Source organism: Mucor velutinosus (genome assembly GCF_035048745.1).
Source record: "Mucor velutinosus strain NIH1002 chromosome Unknown tig00000165, whole genome shotgun sequence".
In the NCBI taxonomy this organism is placed as follows: domain Eukaryota; kingdom Fungi; phylum Mucoromycota; class Mucoromycetes; order Mucorales; family Mucoraceae; genus Mucor; species Mucor velutinosus.
In genome coordinates, this window is record NW_027041913.1 from 1,879,260 (window position 1) to 1,901,452 (window position 22,193).

The window sequence follows — 22,193 nt, forward strand, 5'->3', positions numbered from 1 at the left end:
CGCTCTGGTTTGCATACTTTTGAGCAGGAAGAGATAATGCAGGTATGCTGTCGACCTGTTTATGAGTGTTTCTCGTTTGTCCAGACAAAGAAATTCGTAGAAGAGTCAGACTTAGAGTTACCAATTGCTTAGAGGGCTCTGATGTAATAACAAACAGCCTTAAAGTGCATTTTAGTATGAATAGTAGGACTATACGTCTATTGTAGCGCACAGACACCGTTTGTATCTGCTCAAAGAACTGCATGAAACATCGGAAAGCAGACCAGGTAACGCATTTTGGATACTTCCTAAAAGATGCCTTGATCTTATAAAGACAACTGTCCGTGTCTGGAGCACGGCATTTTGTTCGTATTATGCATTTTTCTCTGTGTAATGTAGCACTTTTTGATGGTTCCGGTAGAAGGTATAGCTTCAAAAGCTACAGATACTTTTGTTCCATAGTTTGCGACAATATAACATCTCCAATAGAAACAAAGCCGCGTAAGGAGCTCAACAAACAAAGTTGCTATCCAAATCAGCAATGGTAAACGATGGTACTGCTGGTTAATTCGATGTGTATGAAACATGTACAGGCTGAACCAAGTATTTTGACGTTCCACACTCCCCGAACAATAGCAAATTAAACTCTGCAGTTATTCCTTTAGCCCACTATAAACATAAGTGAATGCACCATTTCCTAACCAAACAGAAAAGCACAAACAAGGCTGTAGTATCCGATTTTTTAATACTACAATTTGTATCAAAGGCGCGCGCATAGTAAACAAGAAGGTGCTTACAATATGCGCCAATATAAATAGGATGTGATACAACTAGTATCGTTCCAGGCTACATTGATCAGTAATTAAATTGAATGTGCTACTCCCACCGAAAAGACAAAATTTTAATCAAATGCTCTCAAAACAACACATCAGATGCTTCGATTGGGTATTTTTCACGTGCGTTGGCATACACAGCTCAATAGTAAAGATTTGCTGCTGGTACCTTGCATCATTTGTAATTTATGAAACGAATCAAGGTGGCGTACAAGGTTCATAACCCCCCCTTTATTTTTATCATTGACCATTACTTTTCCCTTTCTTTCTTCTCAATACCATATAAAATATGACTACTTTAGTTACACTTGTCTTGAACAATGCTGACAAGTTGCCGATTGTAGGGTCTCCCATCAATCATGCCACAAGTTGGTACCGTAAGAGGAGCCATAGTCAAGGCTCAGACCTTGAAACACCACCACCACCTTATGAAAACGAGCCTGCTGTGCATTCTCGATTGACTCAAATATCTGATTACGTCTGGAAAAGAGCAAGCTTCTCGAGTAACAGTGGCAGCAGTAGCAACCAGGTGCCTGCATCCTATACAGCAGTGCCTTCTAAAGAAGAACCATTCAACAAGGAAAAAATATCAGAAGGCATTTCATTGATACAAATGGCAACTGAAATGAACAACGCACCCAACGGAAAGAATCAACAAGTTTCTATCGATTTATACATGATGGGGTTGGACAAGATTCTCGCATCCTTGCCTAGTGAGTAGATCTGCATGTTAATCAGGCCCTGTCTTTTCTGTGTGTATGTCTAATGCTTGTATTTTCTACTAGTTGATTCTGATCCAGCAATGAAAGCATCCCTAGAAGCAAAACTCACAGAATTTAAAAGGAGAAGTGGACTTGTATTACATGACGATCAGGCAAAGAAAAACTTGTCAGACGTTGATCAGAAAGAAGCCCTCGGTGGTCTCTCTCACTTGATCATCCACGCCGCAGTTTTGAGTGCGGTCGCATTGAAAAAGAGCTCGATTCCAGGTACAAGATGTATACATGTAAATTGTGCATGGCAAATATTGACATGTGTGTTTTTTGATAGGCATGATGTCAAGATTGCTTGAAATAACAAAGATTGGCTTTTTAAAGATTGATGAGAAATGCTCTATTCGAGAAAGGACGAGCAATCTTACAAATGCTGGAATTGCAAAGGCGATCGAAATGGATGAGTATTTCGAAGTGCATCAATTTTTTGCAGAGGTATTCTATACAGGCTGCACCGCAATTCTGAAAGCAGGTATAGCTTATGCTGAATATGATCAGATACCAGAAGCAAAGGAGCAACAAGATAATACACAGATTGCTTAATGTGATTTAATAAAGATTGAAATTGTGGCTCCAAAATGTGTGTCATGATTTGTTTAAAAGATACGAGCAATCCCATTTCACGGTATTAGAGCGAAAAGATGCCATGCACAGTAGTGCAACGTAATTCAAGAGATTCATATTGATCATCCAATGCTATTATCATTCTTGCGGTAGCACAAAGACTGGTTGCTTCTGTTCCTTGCGGCTAGAAGTTGGCTTTGTAAATGCATGAATGACTATAGCACTCGAAAGCTGCCATACACAAGCTCAAAGTCTTGCTTGATGCTGGGAGAGTCTGGCTCTGATTGAGGAATACCTACAGACTTTTGTCTAGCAAGACTTGGTCTCCTGTTTCATTAATGCTGCATTGATCAATGAGGAGAGAATGTGCATGTGAGCAAATCAGAGTCACTCGTTATTACAACAGCATGCCTTTCTTAAAACTCCTCGCAACATCATCTGCTTTTCTTTCTGATAAAGTTGATTTTCATAGCCAACATGGATGACATGTATCAGTATGCTGCTTCTGCAGTAAATAGCAACAACAAAGAGCAAGCCCCAGCAGCAGTATCCGAAGAAGATGATGTTATCATCAAAGCATTTAATAACATTGGCTGGGGGAAGAAGTGGTCCAGCTTAGTTGACACTGTGAAAAAGCAGGTGAGTTGCTTAACAAGTAAGCAATGCATGCTTTTTGAACTGCATGCTTAAGCTATCAGTAGAGCGAAGCTTTTGTTGAAGGAACCAAGAAAGATTTGCAAGAGTTTTCTCAGATATTAACCGAAGATGCTGAAGAGGATGAGGTTGCAGATGACGCGGGATCTAGCAGAGAAGTAGCAACATCTGAAAACGAGCATTCTGCGCTTGACTCTATCCGTGAGAGCCTCAGCAAAATCAACACTGTGAATTTCAGCAGCTTGCGTGATGGACTCACTCAGACGTTGAATCAATCATTACCTAATCAAATCACTTCCGTAAGATTACCAGAAAACATGGATTTGACTCAACTCAAGGAGGGTTTGGCTAACGGCACACGATCAGCTGAACACTATCTTCAACAATTTGGCACAGATGTCATCTCTGCATTGAAAAACACAGTTACTGTGTTGGAACCAGAAGAGCAAGCAGCCTCTGCCTTAGCCACAACAGAAACAAGCAGATCACCTCGTATCTTGTAAAGTATATCCTTGAGTTTCAAAGCCCAATAATTAATGTTTATCTACAGTGCCACTCGTAAAGATGCTTTGATAGCCAAGATGCAGACAAACGACAATACGTATCTACAAGAACCAGAGCTTTCCAAGAAGGACTATGACCAAGAGAAGAAGATTCTGGATACATTCAACTCTAGCTTCAATAGTGAGGAATATACTGACGAAATTGCACAACTACTCAATGACTATCCCAATTTGAGAGAGACAATGGACAGATTAGTACCCGTGCAAGTGAGTTACACATTGTTCTGGCAACGCTACTTTTATCATGCTTGGAAAATTGATCAAGACGAGCAAAAGAGACAACTGATTGTCCAAGGAGCGCAAGAAGAAGAAGATGACGAAGCAGACTTCAAGTGGGATTCTGACGATGAAGACAACACAACCGTCAAGAATGAGACTACCAAGAAAGAAGCAGAGACAGATACATCAGAGATTAGAACATCCACATCAAATTCTGAAGATACCGATGACTTTAGTCATATTTCCGAGCCAGCATCTTCCACCACATCGCCTCCACTAAAATCATCACAAACTGAGGATGAGTGGGTCAAGGCAGAAAAGAAGAAATCAGACGATGAAGAGGATAGCGATAGTGATTGGGAATAAACTAAATCATGCGCATCATGAATGAATAAATTTACTTTGAATGCCAGATGTTGGCTTTTTGCTTCTTTCTCTTCTACTTTCTACAACAATGTCATCCGTCGTATCAGAAGAGCATGTACAATTCTGCTTCAGAGTATTGATTGCTCACCTCAAAACAGAGCCACTACCAAAGCCGGCATTCCCAAATGAGAGCTAGTAAGTAAGGAAACCAACATGTATAAAGCTATCTCATCCTTAGTCTTGGATAGTCCTCTATTTGTTACTTGGCACAAAAAAACTAAGGATAACGAGCTTCAATTGACAGGCTGTATTGGCAACTTCAACCCTATGCCTCTTCACACCGGCCTTACAAAGTATGCTTTAATCAGGTAAAGTAAATAAGTCCACATACCAGATGCTAGTATATTCACCATTTTATATCATCAAGTGCTCTTCAAGATCGCCGTTTCTCACCAATTACTTTATCCGCAATCCCTGTGCTAACCTGCGCAGTATCGCTCTTGATAAATTTCGAAAAAGCCAATGATTACCTTGATTGGGAAGTAGGCACCCATGGCATTTGGATTGAATTCGTTAACGCTCATGGTGAAAAAGAAACAGCTACCTATTTACCCGAAGTTATGAAGGAGCAAGGCTGGACCAAAAAAGAAGCCATCAAGTCGCTTTTGCGAAAGGGCGGCTATCGTGGTCCTGTTACTGAAACATATTGCCTTGAGTCTATCGTCTTAACAAGATATCAGTCGCAGAAGCTACAACAACCATACAAAGGTTAATCTGGAAATTAACTGAAACAGTCGTCTTCTGCTCAATAAACAAATACAAATTTTTTTTTCAAATGTATTTGCCCTTCAAAGCCAAAAGCAGTGGACCACATATTTCTTTCCAGTCTTCATGAGATTACATTAGCATTGAAGATTTCATGTAAGAGTCGAAGGCTTCTGTGGCGAGGTATATTCCGGGGCTAAAGAAAACTAGTCTTCTAGCATGCTATTAGCATAGTTTCAATAGATATTTGAAAATTGGGATACTTCTTGACCTTGTGATGCTACTTGATGCGTTCATAATGCCCTGAAAGTCGATTGCTACTAAGCAGCCCGAAACGGACGCTCGAACCGCAGCTGCTTCTCTCCGGGCCGAACGCAATTTTTCTTTTATTTAGCTCTATTTACCCAGGAAGTCTTCAGTAGACTACAGGTCGCTTTGTCCGAGTGGTTAAGGAGTTGGATTCGAAACCCAATGGTCTTTGACCGCGCAGGTTCAAATCCTGCAGGCGACGATATTTTTTACAATTTTTTTGATCCTTTATGTAACATCTGATTTGTCGCCTTGCTGCTCATTTTTTTCGAAATTTTTTTGCCATGGCTTTATTAGCATTGTAAACACCTTTGATATAGACAATCAATTTCTACCTCCATCCTCTCACTGGAACAAGAAATAAGAATATTTTCCTTTTGGGATCAAATCCTAATATTTAAACGTGGAACAATCAGGGATTTGCGCTTAGATACTATGCAAAACGGATATTTTTATAGAATACGAGTGTTTATGCTTCGGGTGGCTCTCTACCTTCGCTTCGCTTCGATGAGAGCCAACCTACACAATGGAATTTCGCGCTACCGATTGCTCTTGCGTATCTTTCCAAAATATTGCCACTTTCAACTTGACCCTCCACTTACACATTATATTATCTGTGGATCTGACTCTTATGTAATGCTCTACATCCATATACACGTAACTACTTCATATACAGGCAAGCAGCACACTGGTATTCCCCCCTTTTTAGCCCTTAGTGTCACTGATACACCAAAATTTGGGTGCATTTGAGCTATGTTTTCTCGCGTTAAAAGCCGTTTTAGATGGTCAGAATAACATCAAACAATTGCTCTCATCTAGCACTTACTTCCTGACATCTTTGCTCAACTTTTTAAAGATCAAAAAAACATGACCGAAAATCGACCAAAAAGCATGAGGTACCCCTCATGGTTTTCTTTGAAAATCAAACGATCGCGTTTTTCACCTTGATAATGAAGACTTTTACTATGGTATATCTTGAATCAAAATGTTTCTATCAATCCAAGGCAACCTCTGAAACCACGTTTATGAGGTTTTCATTTGCAAAATTTCGACATTTTGGCCAGGAACCTTTTTTCATATTATTGTAGATTGTTCAACAAGTTTAATGAAACCACCTATCTTACTTGGTACCATTGGATGCCCCTTGAAAAGCGCTCCAAGAAAGCTTAAAGCAACATGGGATGATCATCACCTTTTTATAGTCGAATCTAGTTGAATAGTTCAATCAAGTCGAAAAATTATCAAAATCTGGCCAATCTTGAATGGACAAAAATTTTGGGTTTGAATTAATTTTGGCTGGTAGGGCTGGCTGGCAAACTCAATGCCCTGTTCATTATGAAGGCAATGCAGTAATAGATACTTTTGAAGCGTATGGAAAGCAGATGGCAAATTACGTAGCACTATCTTTAGCCATGCTATTTTTTTGTGCATTCTATTTAATAACACCAGTCTATCAAAATAATTTTTAGATCAATTTCTTTCCTTTTTGAGGCTTTGAAAGTGTCTAGAGACCATAAATTTGCTACGTTACGATGAGTATTTCGACTCTTCGGTTGGTTCCCTGACCTACGCTTTGCTTTGGTGGAAACCAACCTACGTTCAGATGGCTTGCGCTGCCGTGGGCCTTTGGTTGATAAAAGAAACTTGATTGTCGATTGATAGTAATTTAATATAAAATCTCTAATTATATACGAGCCATAATGCCTGGCAAATGCCTGGCAGCTCAGTTTCCATATTAGGGCTGTAAAAGTGTCTAGGAACTATATGTTATGATTATGGACTATTCAAAGACTATAAGAGGCTGTATATGTAGGTTGACTGAATTAGGGTTGATTCGAGATGTTGGCTAAAGAAAAAAAAAAAAAAAAAAGAGGCTTTTCGCCAGCTTCATGTCCGAAAATGAATATGATTTTACTTTTTCAGGCCATCTTTTGTGATGTAGTGCAGCAGTAGTCTGGATAATCAAGATATCAGTAATGGCATCAGTGACAAGAAGGAAACAAGGTACAAAAGTTTCATTTTTCCCACGAGAACAGCTCAAAGTGGAAGGCCTAGTTAAATTTTCACACGGTTGAGAGCTCAAATATCGCATCAAAATTTTTCTTCCTCTTCTTTTCCCATTCCTTTAATCACTCTTCTTCTTCTCACCTCCCTTTATTGTCTGACATGCTTAGAGCTAGATTATTATTGAGAAAACCGGTTGTCCAACAGCAAAAGAGATTGTTTGCAGTCTCTTCCAAGGTAAGGTTACATGAGCGTCAATATGCGCGTTATCTGAAACTAAAAGGAAACCCAGTTATCCAACTTGGCTGCTTCGACTAGTGTTGTAGAACCCAAGCCTGATGGCCATGTTATCACATCCTCGAGTAATGCTAGAACTTGGTCAGCTTCAGATAACTTTACCAACACAATGCAGTTTATTCAAAAGCAACCAACACTTGAAGCGTATCGTGTGATGGATCATACAGGCACAGTTTTGAATGCAGATCATGATCCCAATCTACCCAAGGAAGAAGTGCTCAAGTGTTATAAAGACATGTTGCTGTTGCACACTATGGATGGTATTCTTTACGATGCTCAACGTCAAGGCCGCATTAGTTTTTACATGACTCATTACGGCGAAGAAGCTATGATCGGTAGTGCAGCTGCATTATCTCCCGAGGATATTGTATTCGGTCAATATCGCGAGGCATTCATGCTGGTCTACCGTGGATTTACTTTGGATGAATTTGTGAATCAATGCTTTTCAAATGAGTTGGACTATGGTAAAGGTCGTCAAATGCCAATCCATTATGGCTCCAAGAAGCTCAATTTCCAAACAATCTCATCTCCTTTGGGTACTCAGATTCCTCAAGCATCCGGAGCTGCATACGCTCTCAAGATGTCTGGTGCTAATGCTTGCAGCTTATGTTTCTTTGGTGAAGGTGCTGCATCCGAAGGTGATTTCCATGCTGGATTAAACATGGCCGCAACTCTTAAAAGTCCTGTTATCTTCTTCTGGTAAGCTTGATGACAAAAGAATGATCTGTTCGCGTGTATTGACTATTTCATCGTCCAGTCGTAACAATGGCTTTGCTATTTCCACTCCATCTACTGAGCAATACAAGGGCGATGGTATTGCTAGTCGTGGTATTGGCTATGGTATTGATACTATCCGAGTCGATGGTAATGACATCTGGGCCATTTACAATGCTACTAAAGCAGCTCGAGAAATGGCCATTAAAGAGCAAAAGCCGGTTCTAATCGAAGCCATGACCTACCGTATCGGACATCATAGTACATCTGATGATTCTACAAAATACCGTGATAGAAAAGAAGTAGAAGAAAGAGCCCAATTTGATAATCCCGTTACACGTTTGAGACGTTATTTGGAGAATAAGAATTGGTGGAGTCAAGAAGAAGAAGATGCCTATCGCAAGAAGGTCAAGAAGGATATCATGACTAGCTTTACAGCAGCTGAAAAGAGAAAGAAGCCCGCAGTGAAGCAACTCTTCACAGATGTCTATGATGAATTACCACCTAATTTGATCAAACAACAGCAGGAGTTGAATGAATTGATCAAGAAATATCCTGAATATTATGACACTAGTGATTATGCATCATCTTGATTGTAATAAACCGAATGCATCGTGACTTGTGAGCCTGTGTGTGTGTGTGTGTGTGTGTGTGTGTGTGTGTGTGTATTATCGATTGTTACATATACATTCAAAGTGAGCTTCAACAACAACGTTCATCTTGAATCTGTGTTTTCTCTTAAATATTTATATAAATCAACTATGCCTGCACTGGATATACGAGGCTGCTTAGAGGATTCTCCAACCTTCAGAAAGCGTATTCAGTCTCATGAAGAATCCATCCATAACTTCGAACATTCGTTGAAATCATTAATAAAGTTGACTCGCTCTCAGGTCGAGATATCCACTGGTAACGACACTTATTTTGCCAGCAGACGATGTATATTGACACATTTTGATGAATGTTAGCTTACAGTCAACAACAAAGCGACCTTGCTCGTGAGTTTATGTCGTTTGCTCAAGCTCAAGATGATCCTATTGTTGGTAATGTTGGTTTTGTGTTGTGGATCTATGCCGTAGATTGTTAACAACGAGATTTCTTTCACTAGCTCAAGCTTTGGATAAGTTTGGCAAATCAGTATTCGAAGTAGAAAAGAGTCGAAATATGCTTGTAAGAGGATACTCGGTACATCATATCATAAAGAGGTGCTAAAATAGAATTGTGTGGTTAGAATACGCATGTCGTCGATACATTCATCACACCATTAGATGCATTTATAAGAAACACAGTTGCACCATTAAAGGTGAGTCAGAGTGCAGAGTCAGCCCATAGTTCAGCAAACCAAAGTTTCAATCAAACAGGAACTGAGGAAAAGGTTTGAGAAATCCAGTGACGATGTGGATTCTTCATTATCGAAATACATGAGCAAGAAACCTAGAGATCCAACATTACCCGAGGTTTGATTGTGTATGAGAGTGTGGAGTTATATCACCAAGCTTATATTCTAGAATAGTCTGCAAAGGAGCTTGCTGATAATCGAAAGACATTCCACAAATTCTATATGGAGTATGTATCGAAATTGAACGATATCGAGGCGAAAAAGAAGGTGGATTACATGGAGAACGTAAGTAGTGGTTTTTGGCTGGCTGCGCTTGATCTAATACTATGCTTATAACAGGTACTTGCATACATGTACTCTGAATCTGCGTTCCACCATCAAAGCTACGAAATTTTAAAAGATCTGGAGCCCTACATGCGGGACCTGACAGGTATGTTACAGCATTACTATTTCTGATCTTGTCCTGAACTTTTTCAATAGGACTATTACATGATGTACATATAAAATATGTATATGCTATCATATGGGTGAATTAATAGTGTCTATATAGTCTAGGCAAAGATACGAAGAGGAGGTTCAAGAAGGTCTTGTGTACCAGCAAATTTGCGAGCAGGTACGATATGCCAGCAGTCTATGCAATTATGCGTTATATTTACAGTTTCAAATCAGAATGCAGCCGAGCAATACAATCCCTTACAGCCCACTACTAGTGCCAAAATCAATGTAGGAGGTGAAGCGGCATCAAACCCTCATAAATCTGGCTATTTGTTTGAGCGAAAAAACGGACGAGTATACCAAACTTGGTCCAGAAAATACTACTCTATCTTTGACGGGGAACTGATTTGCACTACTCGAAATCCCAAGGTAGTTCTGTGCAATTCACACATGTCGATTGTTTACTCAGCATCCCTCATTATAGCCGTCTACCAAAGACGACGATGGCAACAATGTGTATAATTTGCGAGTGTGTAGCGTAAAATTAACTGATAACTATGACCGAAGATTCTGCTTTGAAGTGATTTCACCCAACAGGTAATAGCTTCTACTTTAATATGAGAACGTATACTCATTCTGCAATCTTTGTAGAGTTATAGTTTTACAAGCAGAGAATGAGCAAGACATGACTGAATGGGTTTCCAGTATTCGAACCGCCAGCCAGATGGCTCTAAACTCAAACAATGCACCAAGATATACACAGCAATCACCCAATCTTCGAAAGGTATAGTCATACAGCACTGATTGCAACGGCATGATAGACTCATTCATGCTTTTAGAGTATTTTGGAGACATCAACAATGAATCGGACACAAAAAGACAACGAAAAAAGCGAAGAAACACAACGAGAAGCACTGAAAAAGATTAGAATGATACCTGGAAACGACCGCTGTGCAGATTGTGGAGTCAAGGACCCTGAATGGGCTTGCACCAATCTAGGGATCATTGTGTGCATTGAATGCTCGGGAATTCATCGCAGTCTGGGTGTTCATGTCAGCAAGGTGCGATCCATTGTACTCGATAAATGGGAGCCAGATGCCATCGAGGTGATGCTGCGTCTAGGTAACACGGTTGGAAATAGCATTTACGAAGCATCCGTGCCTGTCGACATGGAATCATTCAGAATTATACCGACGTCAGATAGAGGAGACCGCGATCTATGGATCATAGAGAAGTATGTCAAAAAATCGTTTGTCACGCCCTGTAATCTCTCTCAAGATTCCTTGGATAAGGTAAAGTATATTGCACTTGGAGTCATTCAAGTGTCTCACGATGGATGCAACAGGAATTTTGGAATGCTATTATTGAGGGAGAATTAGACAGTGCCCTGAAAAGGCTCGCACAAGGAGCCCATGTAGACTACAAAAATCCTGAAGACGAGTCAAGAACTGCTTTACACAAGATGGTAGACAAAGACGATGAAGTTACAGTGGAGTTTTTACTACAAAGATTGAGCGACATTAATCAACAAGATGCTAATGGCTGGACAGCACTCCATTATGCGGCTGCCAACAACAATGTTCGACTTGTATTAGCACTATTGAAGAGACACGCTAAATCAGATATAAAAAATGCAGACGAGATGGTAGTATTCTGTAAACGTTTATTCAAGACACACGCCAAACTCATATATATTTGCAGACTCCACTAGATTTGGCTGTGGATCGCCAGAGTGTACAAGCCGTAACAGCATTGCGTTTGTTTGCTTTTGATAAACAGCACAATTCATCGCCATCCAGTTCCCTCGATTTTGGTTTTCGAGAAGCCATGTCTTCCTTCAAGCACACTATCAACGAAAGGCCCGCCATCGGTACCTCCCATTCTGCTGTTGATCTAAGAGAAACTAAAGCCATGGTGCCCAAATCCGATGGCGTGCTTCATGATGATCAAAATAGCCAACTAATGAGTGCAGACAAGTAATCTGTAATCTATATAACCTTTTTCTATTCCTTCTTCGTTTCTCCTGATACACTAAATTTAATAAATGATGCCACTTTTTAATACATAAACAAGCACATGCTGATGATGGCCATCAGCTATACAGCCGAAATGATTTTATTTCAATAGTTTACAGTATAGGCACAGAGTTACGCTTCTTTTGTAAGCGAGGTCTCCCTCTTGGTTTATGCTTTACATCTTGACAACCCACTTTACCAGTTGCCACGCAACGACGACATGGACGCACATTATCACATCGCAAATGGGATCTTTTGCAATGATTACAAGCCTTGTCGACATTTCTACCTTTCTTGCATGTGGTTCCGGTGATTGAGGATGTGTTTGATGTACTGTTGGGCTCTTCATCACCTTCGTCTTCATATTCATCAGCATCAGATAGCTGTTGTCTGGCAAGATAATATGATAAACTATCAGATGATGATGATGATAGGCTCACTTTCTTGTGCTTCACGTTCTTTTGCTTCGATACTTGCTCTGATTTGAGATTGTTTATGCTTCCTTTTCTTTGAGCCATTGACATTCTTTTCTTTCGTTTGGCCATTCCTGGTTCTGAAATGTAACTCATAGATGCTGATTTTCTGGGCATTGTGGGTAGCTGTATATCTGCTGACAGCTCATCCTGATCTAAGGTAATTTCTTTTTGCAGTGACGCTTCTCCCTCGTTCGATGAAGCTGATGAGAATGATGAAAATGAAAATGATGCAGACAGCATAGGCGTTGAATTGCTCCGGTATGCTAAATGATGTTCGTTGGAGAAGGCTGAAATTGGAGTTGCTGTCTTGTGAATGGAAGGTACAGGGTATGGCATGAGAGATGGCATAAAGGCAGACGATGGTGGTTCATCGAAATAATGATTCGAGTCCTACGTACATGGGTGAATGAGTTTTCTTGCTATAATCAGAGCATCTTAGCGTCTTACAAAAGTATTGTTACAATTAAATTCATTCGGCATGTCTTGATCCTGAAGAGGGTAGTCGCAGGGGAACATATCTGAATGAGTGGTATTCTCTGGATATAGCGATAGCGGATGGCATTGTTGCTCAACACCTAGACCAGTGTCAAGTCCTGTTATGCTGCTGTGTGGTGGTAGACATGCCATATCAAATGCTGTTGTATCCATAAAAGAGCCAATTGGGGTATAAAAAGGAGTTGTTGCTGATTGTTGCTCCATCATTTGCAAGTAGGGCAGATCTGATTCAGCTGTTACTGAGGAATACAGTTCATCAAAGTCTAGAATTGAATCATTGCTGGCACAGTTCAAAAAGTCCTGGATACGCTGATGGTTTTTGATGTCTGTCTGAACCTGCAATGTCAACTGCAAATGATTGTAGACGAGGCCATCTGCTGGCAGTGTTGTGTAAGGTGCGGTATCATCTTCAGAGATTGCGCTTAACAGTTGGTTTTGGTAATAGTTGCTGTCCATAATAGAGTATAATGAGAAGAGAGAAAGAAATGAGCAAGAGAAAAAGAAGGATTCACCTTATATACAAAAATTGAAGTGCATTCTTAGACAAAAGATCAATCTCATTTCACATCACATAGGCCACAGTTGGTGTGCGTATTGCAACAGGCAGAAATCACTTTAAATGCTGATTCACGCTGTCATCTCAATAGGAGATTTGATCAAGTGCAAGATTTCATTGTATTTAGTTTAGTGGTATGGAGCTTTTTTTTTTCCTTCTTAATTATCAAGCAAACATACAAACAGATTCTACATGAAGTTTCTCTATCTCTTTCTACACAGCAGAGCACTGATTTATTATTATATACGTATAAAATGCCAATGCATACCTCGTTCAATAACAAATGCACCCATCTAAATAGCATTGCTGCTCGCTTGAAAAGAATTGAAGCTTAAATTCATTCTGTGGTGTATATCGATGGATCTGAATTGTCAAATGTTGACATTGGTTTGCAATGGCTGGGGCAAAACCTCCTGATGCCTTTATGTTTGCGTGTTTGTCAACCAGATTGACATTGCATAAAGTGTACTAGATGTCATCAAAACAGAGATCATACAGGAATTTGAATAACAACTGTGTAAAATGATGCTGGCGATAGTTGCCCTCTGCTGACAAGTATTGGCTTGGTGTTATGTCTATCCATGTCTCAAGATAACGTCTTCAATGGATTGTACAGAGTATACTTTGTTGCAACCCACTGTGATCCTCATATCTAGCCATATCTTTAACTGTAATATATTACAGCTGGAACCCAAACAAAGCAGGTCATGATAGTATGACTAAATATCTGCCTCTGACAAGCACCAATGATTTACATGGTGATCTCGCTGGACAGTAAAACAACACAGAAATTACCTTTTAGTCTGCAAATGTTGATGTCTTGGATGTAATTTGAACCTTCAACAATGTTAAAAGGCGTTGAAATCCCAACACTATAATATACATGGCATCTCACAGCTGAGCATCAAGTAGCAGCTGGCACACGATAGAGACCTAATGCGTGTAGAGCTCAAGTAGATCAATGACTGGGATTTACTACCTGTTGCAATCAGTCCAGCATGCTGTTTATTATGGTACAGGCTCTATATTGTACTAGTCTAGCCTCAAATACACACTCAATGATCTGTCTCGGGAGATGTCCTTTGGAGTCTTGTAGGTGTAGATCAAACATCCAGCTGGCATATCAAGCATTGCTCTTGAAAAGTGACGTAGAAGGAGTTTAGACAAAAAATATTTTCTTGAAATAGCTATTTTCCCTTTTGAATTCATTGCACCTCTTTAAAGAAACCGTTATTATGTCTGCTGTAAGTTAGAGTACCTCTATTGAAAGGACCTCATTCTAAACCTCTACTAGTTTGTTCCTGTTAACCCTAAACCTTTCCTTAATGAACTCACTGGCAAACCTGTCGCTGTCAAGTTGAAGTGGGGTGGTGAATACCAAGGTTATCTTGTTTCTGTCGATAATTATATGAATCTCCAGGTAGATACGAGCCTTTATAATACCATACGCGTTTTGTAATAACTTGTTTGCTTTGATAGTTGGCAAATACAGAAGAATTCCAAAACGGCGAGTCCGTTGGCACACTTGGTGAAGTGTTGATTAGGTACGCATATATTCTCATGATTGTAAATGTGCTGTATTAACTCGATTTGCACTAGATGTAATAACGTGCTTTATATTCGTGGAGTTGAAGTGGACGACGATGTAAAAATGGAGTAGAAAAAGCAGAAATATGGAGTGTCATCATTTCAGAAGAAAAGCAGCAGAACGAAATAAAATATCATGTGTATACTTATTGATTGATCAAAAAGGGATGGGGATTTATTATTAAAGTGTTTGATGGCCTGCAGTTTTGGATCTATTATTGCGCAGAACAACAGCATTTTTGGGTTGATTTGCAATGATGACTTTCTTGGCAGAAGAAAACGTGGAATTCTTGAACCAGGATGAGAGGAACGACAGTTTGATGCGCAATGATACAGGCAGAGTGGATGACAGTTTGAAATTTGTGCTGTTGGGTTGAATGGGCCATGATTTGAGCTCAACAAGCTGATGCTGGACGCCTACAACTTGGCTCTCCACCATCACTTCGTATACTGTCAATCGCCAGGATCCTCCAGTTTTAACCCAATCGTAAATGTCAATCGTCTCTTCTGCCTTCTCCTTCATTCTCTTTAATGCTTGTTTTGAGATGGTTTTTAATACGTTATAAGCAAGATGAATCCTATTCATGGGGCTTGGCTCCAAGACGCTGCATTTAGGTCCCATTTGACGTTCTATTTCCTTTGCCAATTGCTCATAGCCTGTGTTTAATCTGACGTTCATCACCAACGACCTTGTGGGCTTGTCTAATATCTCAAATCCAATGAATTCGGGTGGTTTCAAATGCTGTTTCTTTATCTCTGCATCGATTACTTTGATGAACTCGTCCACTGTATCCCATTTCGTTGAAAATTCAGCACCTCTTTCGATCAACACTCTTCCAATGATCGACAAGTGAGGTTGTGTATTATGAGCTTGATTAGGGCCGAACTGTACAAATGTCTTTTCTTGAAATTGTTGGAAGGACGCTTGAATAGGAGTGCCTGGATTGGGCTCTAGATAAAAAGCAAGTGATCGACGAGCCTCACGCAACTTGTGAGGTGCAGGTGTGATCTCGGGCGAGGAGTTCATTTTGAACCCTTCTAGCTTGAATTCTTGAAAACTAGGCACATCTTCTTGCTTGGACATTGATTCTCTTGCCGGTGCGCTGATGGTAGATCGAGTGTCGATGACCTCAGATAACGGCATATCTGTAGTTTCAAATGTGAGATGATTGATCAAGAGAGAAAGAGAAAGAATGAAAAAGACTAATTTTTTTTAAAAATCAACTTATTTATTGCTGTACGCTACACAAGAACGAGGAGAAACGATATTTTTTAATCAAGTTTTTGAGAAGGAACTGATGTGGTAGAAGTACCAACATTTGAGCTTGTGCTGGTTTTAGATTCAACAGCAGATTTGGTCTTGTCGACGTAGGTCTGCGTAGCTTCTTTAGCAGTAGCAATCTTGGCAGAAGCAAACTCTTGCGTGCGCTGGATTTGGCTGTTCAAAATGGCCTGACCTTGGTGCAGACGGGCATCTATCAAATCCTTGTTGCTGATGTACAGACGAGGGAAAATGAACGCGGAGATGATAAACAACAAAATCAGAATACGGCTTGGAACGTAAGCTGAAATTCTCCATGTTGTGAAGAAGATGGCCAACCACTGTAAATTGACGTTTGCACAATGTTGATATGACATCATGTCAACGTACACTTGCACTCCATTCTTACCTTCAAGCTTGTATTTCTATCCTCAATCAACACAATACGAGTAACAGCTCTGGCTACAGTCTCTGCTACATCAACAACGATGGAGCTATAGTGCACAGCAGATTCCTTGTTCAGCAAATCCGTATCCTTGTCTTCCAGTACATTGCTAGTCAAACTGATCAGAGATCTGTCAGGCAGACGCGTTTGTCTCTTACCTCCATGGATGAGAGCTTGGGCGATCAGAGACGACAGTTTGCATGAATTGGGCTCCAAATACATAGATGAGATTAGCTGTGATGGCAATAGTCAAAGAGCCTGTGATAATTTGCAATAAAGAGTGGCGCTGGGTCAAGATAATAGAAGCTATTAAACCAACAAGTAGGATGGCAGAACGACCTGGATTCTCCCATTTACAGATACGAAGGACTTCAGCTGTAATGCGCTGTGTCGTTTCGTTTCTTTGACCTTTACGAGCATGAGTATCAAACTGTTCAAAACGATGCGACTGGATGCCTACCGTGAACACCTTTATTGTACGTTCTGGTCGTAGAACTAGTGAGTGGTGTACTTTCTGTTTGACTGTTAGTGTCCATTGTATGGTTTGTAGTATAAAAAGAAGAGAAAAAAAAGAAGAGAATGGATAAAACCGGAAAAAACGGCTATTCATGCGTATTCGATTTTCAAATGTCAAACCGATGGTTTTAGTTTTTAATTGGCGGTTTCGCGAGTTTTTCAGCAGAAATCTCGTAATGCAGTGCGTCGATCGCATGCAATCCTCGGCTCTGATTGAGTAGGCCAATACCCGACAAGTTGGTCATTTCATTATGCTGTGAACAAGTAGACTTACGATGGACTCTCTTTTCAGCCGCGAACAGGTCCCCATCAGATTACATAAACACTAGATCGACTACGTAATTATCGAGATGGTTATTATGCACTGCTTCTAAAAGGACACAGTTTATTGAATACAAATGGCACTAAATTACGATATATTATAATTTATGATATGATTAGCTGCATTTGCCTTTGATGCAGCTGTTCTTGCAGTCAGCATGGGAGTAACAGCAGCGTCCAGGTGTGCCTTTGCCATTCTTCTTTCCTTGCAGACCTTTAGCGCACCCAGCAGGCAAAGTAGCGGTTGCCGTGGATAAAGGGAATGCTGGGCCATCGCATACACCTTTCACACAGCTGTTGTAGCAGTCCAGATGCGAGAGACAACAATAGCCTTTGTAGCCATTACCCTTCTTCTTGCCCTTGGAGTTACCAATACATGTTGCGGTTGCAGGCAGAGTAGTAGTAGTAGTAGTAGTAGTAGTTGGAGTAGTAGTTGGAGTAGTTGGAGTAGTTGTCGTCGTAGTACTGGTAGTTGGAGTAGTTGTCGTCGTAGTAGTTGTCGTTGTGGTAGTTGTTGTAGTAGTTGTCGTCGTAGTGCTAGTAGTAGTGGTTATAGTTCTAGCAGGCTCAACCCTTTCGCAGATGAAAATATCAATTTGTTGTGAGGGATTCGTTCCCCAATAAACACATGGATAATCATATTCTGCAGTGTAAACCATGCGTGGCGTCCAGTTTTCAGGATTAAAGTAGAGCTTCATATGAGGGTACTCGAAGCTGGGGTTAGACCGGCTGTATCCTGGGTCATCTTCAAATGAGGTCATGCCCTCACCGTCTACGCATTTGACATGAGTTGAGCATTCATCTGCGAACGAATTGTCCAGAGCAACATAACGACAAACCAATCTTGGAGATACATTTGCATACTTGACGCCTACAAGAAATCTGAAAGCGAATGCAGAGGGAATACATGCGGCAGATGCCACTACAGCAAAAAGCTTTTGAATCTTCATGTGATATGATTAAGATTGAAAGAAAACGAAAATTTCAGGGAGGATAAATTAAGACATATTTTTATACTTTCTCGCTGCTCAAGTAACTATCAGCTTTAGTTAATTACAAGTCAAATCAACACGTTCTAGCAGTATGTTATACAATGAGAACTTTTTACATTGATGTAGCTATCCGTGTATGGCTCTAGGTAGATGACAGAGATCCAGATGCCAATATACTTCGGATTTCCATATTAGTATAATATATCGGCCTACTTTTCCTGCATCAAATACCAAAATATACGTTGAGCATGAAGTTTCTGTGTTCTAATTGCTTTGTGAGATCTACGGTTTTGAGCAAAATAAGGAATCTTTTACGACAGATGCTGTGTACGGCTTGAATCATATATGGCAGAAACCGATAGCATCCAGACACTTATTCGTTAGAAATGGCAGCAGAAGCTATTGATTTGGTCGTTTTATATCTTATACCATAGCGATTCCAACTATCTCAAGCAGCTTACACCTTGCTTATAGTTTGCTTCGCTATGTAAATATACAAGTGCATGTTGAAAGTTGCTCAGTTACACACTGATTTGAGTGTAACTTTGACAGAGATGACCGTACCAATCCAACCTAAGGCAAGCTGATATTTACTATTTTCAGATAACATCCTTCAGACTGGCGTTACCAGACATTGAACCAGGAAACAAAAGCAATAAATCAGTAAACAACTTGAATTATAGTGCTTTCCAACTCGCATTTCCCTTTTTATCAACCTCAAAGCATTGACTGCCTTTATCAAAGAGGCAGCGGGCAACCACTGCCACCACCACCACCAAATTTAATTCAAGCTCCGTTGTTTTTATTCATCAAAGATTGGACAAATTTTGAGCAAAATCGATCTATTTAATCTATTTTGCAGAAATTGACTAGTAAATAGTGATAATCATCCCGTGTTCCCTTATGCTTTTCTGGAGCACTTTTCAAGGCGCATCCAATGATGCTAATTATAAGAGATGTTTTGAACAAACTTGCTGAGCAATTTTGAAGAATTCAAAATGTGGTTTTGGGCCAAAATGTCGAGATTTCACATACCAAAGTCGCGCAAAAGTGATATCAGTGATTGCTTTGGATTAAGAGAAACATTTTGATTCAATACATGCCATAGTAAAAGTCTTCATTTTTGCTGTCAAAAACGTGATTGTTTGATTTTCGACGAAAAACCATGAGGGGTACCTCATGCTTTTTGGTCGATTTTTGGTCATGTTTTTTTGATCCTTAAAAAGTTGAGCAAAGATGTCAGGAAGTAAGTGCTAGATGAGAGCAATTGTTTGATGTTATTCTGACCATCTAAAACGGCTTCTAACACGAGAAATCACGGCTTAAATTTAACCGAATTATGCTGTGATGTGCGTATTTTTAAGCAGTAAAAGGTAATGCAAGCCTATTGTGAACCTGTTCAAGAGCTTTCCTCGTTCATACAGCCGTAGGGCTTTGTAGAAGAGGCAGAAGACTCACGGTTATAGAGGTCTTTTAGGCGATAGTCGAGTGCTAAGAAGCCCATACTAGTTGGCTATTCGACAAGACTCACACTTTTGTAATGAGATGGACGAATCCGATAGTCAATGCCAGTCGTCGTCGCATACAATAGCTCTCATTAAAGCTCAAGGGCTTTCGAATGAATATAGTATGCTTACTGGAACCTGAAAAACTCGAATTTCCCTATGATCTGCATTATTAGAGACATGATGACAGCCCTACTGATCTGACAAAACCTGCATGAAATTTTGGACGACAAACCCCGAATTGCCATGCCCTGACCATCTTGTACATGGTCTTGGATGAAGCATCCTTCAAACATTCAGCAACAGTAGAAAGATCATTACGAATGTGTCTTTTTTTAATGTTTATTCAACTGTATATAACAACTGTCATTTTATATAGCATTAAATCAATATAAATGTGTCTCGTTTTATATTTATGGTTGTGCGTCTGCGCAGAATGTCGCATTGTGGTTGTATTATTAGGTGCATTATTATTGCTATTATTAGTATTGCTATTGATTTTTTTTTTTAGTCAATTCATCGCTTCAGTGCGTTCAATTCATTGATTAAGTCAGCCTTCTCCTTCTCCATGATACTCTCTCTTTGATGCAGTATACGAATGTATTCCAAAGCTAATTCAGGATGCAATAAGTTAGTCATTCACAGATAAAGAGAAAGCCGCTAAAACTTACTTTTGCTCAGAATCTCCCATTTACTCGTCTTTAGGTTTTTATCCACTGGTAGTAAGTCTCTTAAATCATCAAACAAATCCTTCATCTCCTTTCTTCTCTTTCTTTCCGCTAGCTTGTGACTTATTCGAAGTTCTGGAGATCGACTGTAAGGTGTTTCACTACCTCTCCTTGAGACGACGGGTCTTTCATCCTCTCCCCCTGCTGCTGTGATAATCATGTCTTCCTCCATGCCCGAGCTAGATATAGAGTTATGTCTGCTGTTGACTCCATTGAAAGCAGAAGAAGATCCCATAGCAATCGAATGGCGACGGTGATCATCCACCATCATGTGCATCTGTTTGAACTGATAATCAGCAGTAGAAGGTCTGTAGGATGTAGTAGTGCTTGTTAAATGTGTAATTGAAGGCAGTGATTCTCTTCGCCAGGGAGAGGTCGTTGTAGATGTAGGCGGGGTTGGAAGCTGCGGCAATGAAGGAAGATGCTCAGGTGTAGTTACCATCGATGATCTTCTAGATGAAGGAGAAGATGGAGGAGAAGAAGAGTTGAACGATAAGAGTGAATGATTAGGACGGAAAGAAGATGAATGCAACGCTGGGTCAGTCAGTGAGCCTCGGCGTGAGTTTGAAGGGCTTGAATGTGCACTATCTGAATAACCAGCAGTGTGATGATGCGGATGACGGAATGAAGACAGAGGATACAATGTTCTGTTGGATGTTGGGTCAATAAGTGAGGGTCTTCTTTCCTGATGTTGTTGTTGAGGTTGATATGGAGAATTGGGTTGAGAGTTGCTACTAAAGTGATCGGTCATATTCATATTTGAATAATTAGTGTAGAAGAGAAGGGGGGGGGATGTAAAGATGAAGGAAAAAGAGAGAGAGAGAGAGAGAGACCAGTAAATGCTTTAAACAAATAGAAACAAGGAGGGGGGGGGTTGATTAGAGGCAACTCCGCCTATTAACAGTGCTGTAAATGTACAAGCAGGACTACCGCGTGCTCTCAACAGATTTGCCACACCATTTACATTTCATTTACCGGTTGAGTGATGTTGCCACATGGCTTTTTGCTTTTTGCATATGTTTATCTGAGGATACGCTAAAACATAATTTTGGGTATTTATAATATAAATAGGCTCATTTGTTTTTTTTCATATTCTCTTTTTCTTGATTTGCCTGCTGTTTGTCTGTGCAACTAGAGACATGCGTTGAGTATTGTGTGTGAGTAATTTTAGACATCTATGAAAACGTTGTCCAATCATATATCTACAAATGCGATTTAAAATTGGTGCCTGAAAATCCTGAAATCAGACACGGAATGGATACCAGAGTAGTGATAGATGAAATGCACAGTACGCTCTACATGCTTCTTAATCTCGCTCTTGCTTGTCAGCGTTCTGTATACATGAAAATCCAACCAAGGTTTCACGGTAAAAGTATTAATCGTGAAATTCATGCTGCTATCCAGGGAAAACCTTAAATTATCACGTTATTGCGCACCAAACGTTCCGCGCAGCCACCATCTACAAAGCAAATTCATGCGTGC

At 40.1% G+C, this 22,193-nt stretch overlaps 11 protein-coding genes and 1 non-coding gene across 12 annotated transcripts; 7 read left to right on the top strand and 5 right to left on the bottom strand.

Moving 5' to 3' along the window:
• Positions 1–1,101: 1,101 nt before the first annotated feature.
• Positions 1,102–2,128, top strand: ATC70_003582 (uncharacterized protein; the record flags this gene model as incomplete). The annotated part of the gene is made up of 3 exons (XM_064822939.1): positions 1,102–1,525; positions 1,598–1,801; positions 1,863–2,128. The coding sequence occupies 3 exons, from the start codon at positions 1,102–1,104 to the stop codon at positions 2,126–2,128; spliced, it is 894 nt and encodes a 297-aa protein (XP_064679539.1).
• Positions 2,129–2,626: 498 nt separating this feature from the next.
• On the top strand, positions 2,627–3,951 carry ERG1_2 (Squalene epoxidase; the record flags this gene model as incomplete). The annotated part of the gene is made up of 3 exons (XM_064822940.1): positions 2,627–2,788; positions 2,851–3,302; positions 3,354–3,951. 3 exons carry the CDS (start codon positions 2,627–2,629, stop codon positions 3,949–3,951), a joined length of 1,212 nt encoding a protein of 403 aa, XP_064679540.1.
• Positions 3,952–4,039: 88 nt separating this feature from the next.
• SIT4_2 (sporulation-induced protein) lies at positions 4,040–4,724 on the top strand (the record flags this gene model as incomplete). Its single annotated transcript, XM_064822941.1, has 3 exons — positions 4,040–4,146; positions 4,200–4,319; positions 4,379–4,724. 3 exons carry the CDS (start codon positions 4,040–4,042, stop codon positions 4,722–4,724), a joined length of 573 nt encoding a protein of 190 aa, XP_064679541.1.
• A 421-nt stretch (positions 4,725–5,145) lies between these two features.
• ATC70_003585 lies at positions 5,146–5,227 on the top strand. Its single transcript has one exon. It is a non-coding gene; the product is annotated as a tRNA-Ser (tRNA).
• A 1,964-nt stretch (positions 5,228–7,191) lies between these two features.
• ATC70_003586 (uncharacterized protein) lies at positions 7,192–8,633 on the top strand (the record flags this gene model as incomplete). Its single annotated transcript, XM_064822942.1, has 3 exons — positions 7,192–7,266; positions 7,322–8,025; positions 8,084–8,633. The coding sequence occupies 3 exons, from the start codon at positions 7,192–7,194 to the stop codon at positions 8,631–8,633; spliced, it is 1,329 nt and encodes a 442-aa protein (XP_064679542.1).
• A 168-nt stretch (positions 8,634–8,801) lies between these two features.
• Positions 8,802–11,794, top strand: ATC70_003587 (uncharacterized protein; the record flags this gene model as incomplete). The annotated part of the gene is made up of 15 exons (XM_064822943.1): positions 8,802–8,949; positions 9,009–9,083; positions 9,149–9,210; positions 9,272–9,343; positions 9,402–9,497; positions 9,554–9,664; positions 9,719–9,809; positions 9,860–9,873; positions 9,930–9,992; positions 10,049–10,243; positions 10,299–10,411; positions 10,466–10,598; positions 10,654–11,106; positions 11,160–11,459; positions 11,516–11,794. 15 exons carry the CDS (start codon positions 8,802–8,804, stop codon positions 11,792–11,794), a joined length of 2,205 nt encoding a protein of 734 aa, XP_064679543.1.
• Positions 11,795–11,942: 148 nt separating this feature from the next.
• ATC70_003588 (uncharacterized protein) lies at positions 11,943–13,256 on the bottom strand (the record flags this gene model as incomplete). The annotated part of the gene is made up of 2 exons (XM_064822944.1): positions 11,943–12,695; positions 12,753–13,256. 2 exons carry the CDS (start codon positions 13,254–13,256, stop codon positions 11,943–11,945), a joined length of 1,257 nt encoding a protein of 418 aa, XP_064679544.1.
• A 1,335-nt stretch (positions 13,257–14,591) lies between these two features.
• Positions 14,592–15,016, top strand: ATC70_003589 (uncharacterized protein; the record flags this gene model as incomplete). Its single annotated transcript, XM_064822945.1, has 4 exons — positions 14,592–14,600; positions 14,651–14,776; positions 14,836–14,900; positions 14,956–15,016. The coding sequence occupies 4 exons, from the start codon at positions 14,592–14,594 to the stop codon at positions 15,014–15,016; spliced, it is 261 nt and encodes an 86-aa protein (XP_064679545.1).
• Positions 15,017–15,124: 108 nt separating this feature from the next.
• Positions 15,125–16,087, bottom strand: ATC70_003590 (uncharacterized protein; the record flags this gene model as incomplete). The annotated part of the gene is made up of 1 exon (XM_064822946.1): positions 15,125–16,087. One exon carries the CDS (start codon positions 16,085–16,087, stop codon positions 15,125–15,127), a length of 963 nt encoding a protein of 320 aa, XP_064679546.1.
• A 128-nt stretch (positions 16,088–16,215) lies between these two features.
• ATC70_003591 (uncharacterized protein) lies at positions 16,216–17,185 on the bottom strand (the record flags this gene model as incomplete). Its single annotated transcript, XM_064822947.1, has 4 exons — positions 16,216–16,545; positions 16,614–16,758; positions 16,808–17,057; positions 17,110–17,185. 4 exons carry the CDS (start codon positions 17,183–17,185, stop codon positions 16,216–16,218), a joined length of 801 nt encoding a protein of 266 aa, XP_064679547.1.
• A 417-nt stretch (positions 17,186–17,602) lies between these two features.
• Positions 17,603–18,436, bottom strand: YPO7 (Fe-S oxidoreductase; the record flags this gene model as incomplete). Its single annotated transcript, XM_064822948.1, has 1 exon — positions 17,603–18,436. The coding sequence occupies one exon, from the start codon at positions 18,434–18,436 to the stop codon at positions 17,603–17,605; it is 834 nt and encodes a 277-aa protein (XP_064679548.1).
• A 2,063-nt stretch (positions 18,437–20,499) lies between these two features.
• Positions 20,500–21,468, bottom strand: ATC70_003593 (uncharacterized protein; the record flags this gene model as incomplete). The annotated part of the gene is made up of 2 exons (XM_064822949.1): positions 20,500–20,594; positions 20,655–21,468. 2 exons carry the CDS (start codon positions 21,466–21,468, stop codon positions 20,500–20,502), a joined length of 909 nt encoding a protein of 302 aa, XP_064679549.1.
• Positions 21,469–22,193: the final 725 nt, after the last annotated feature.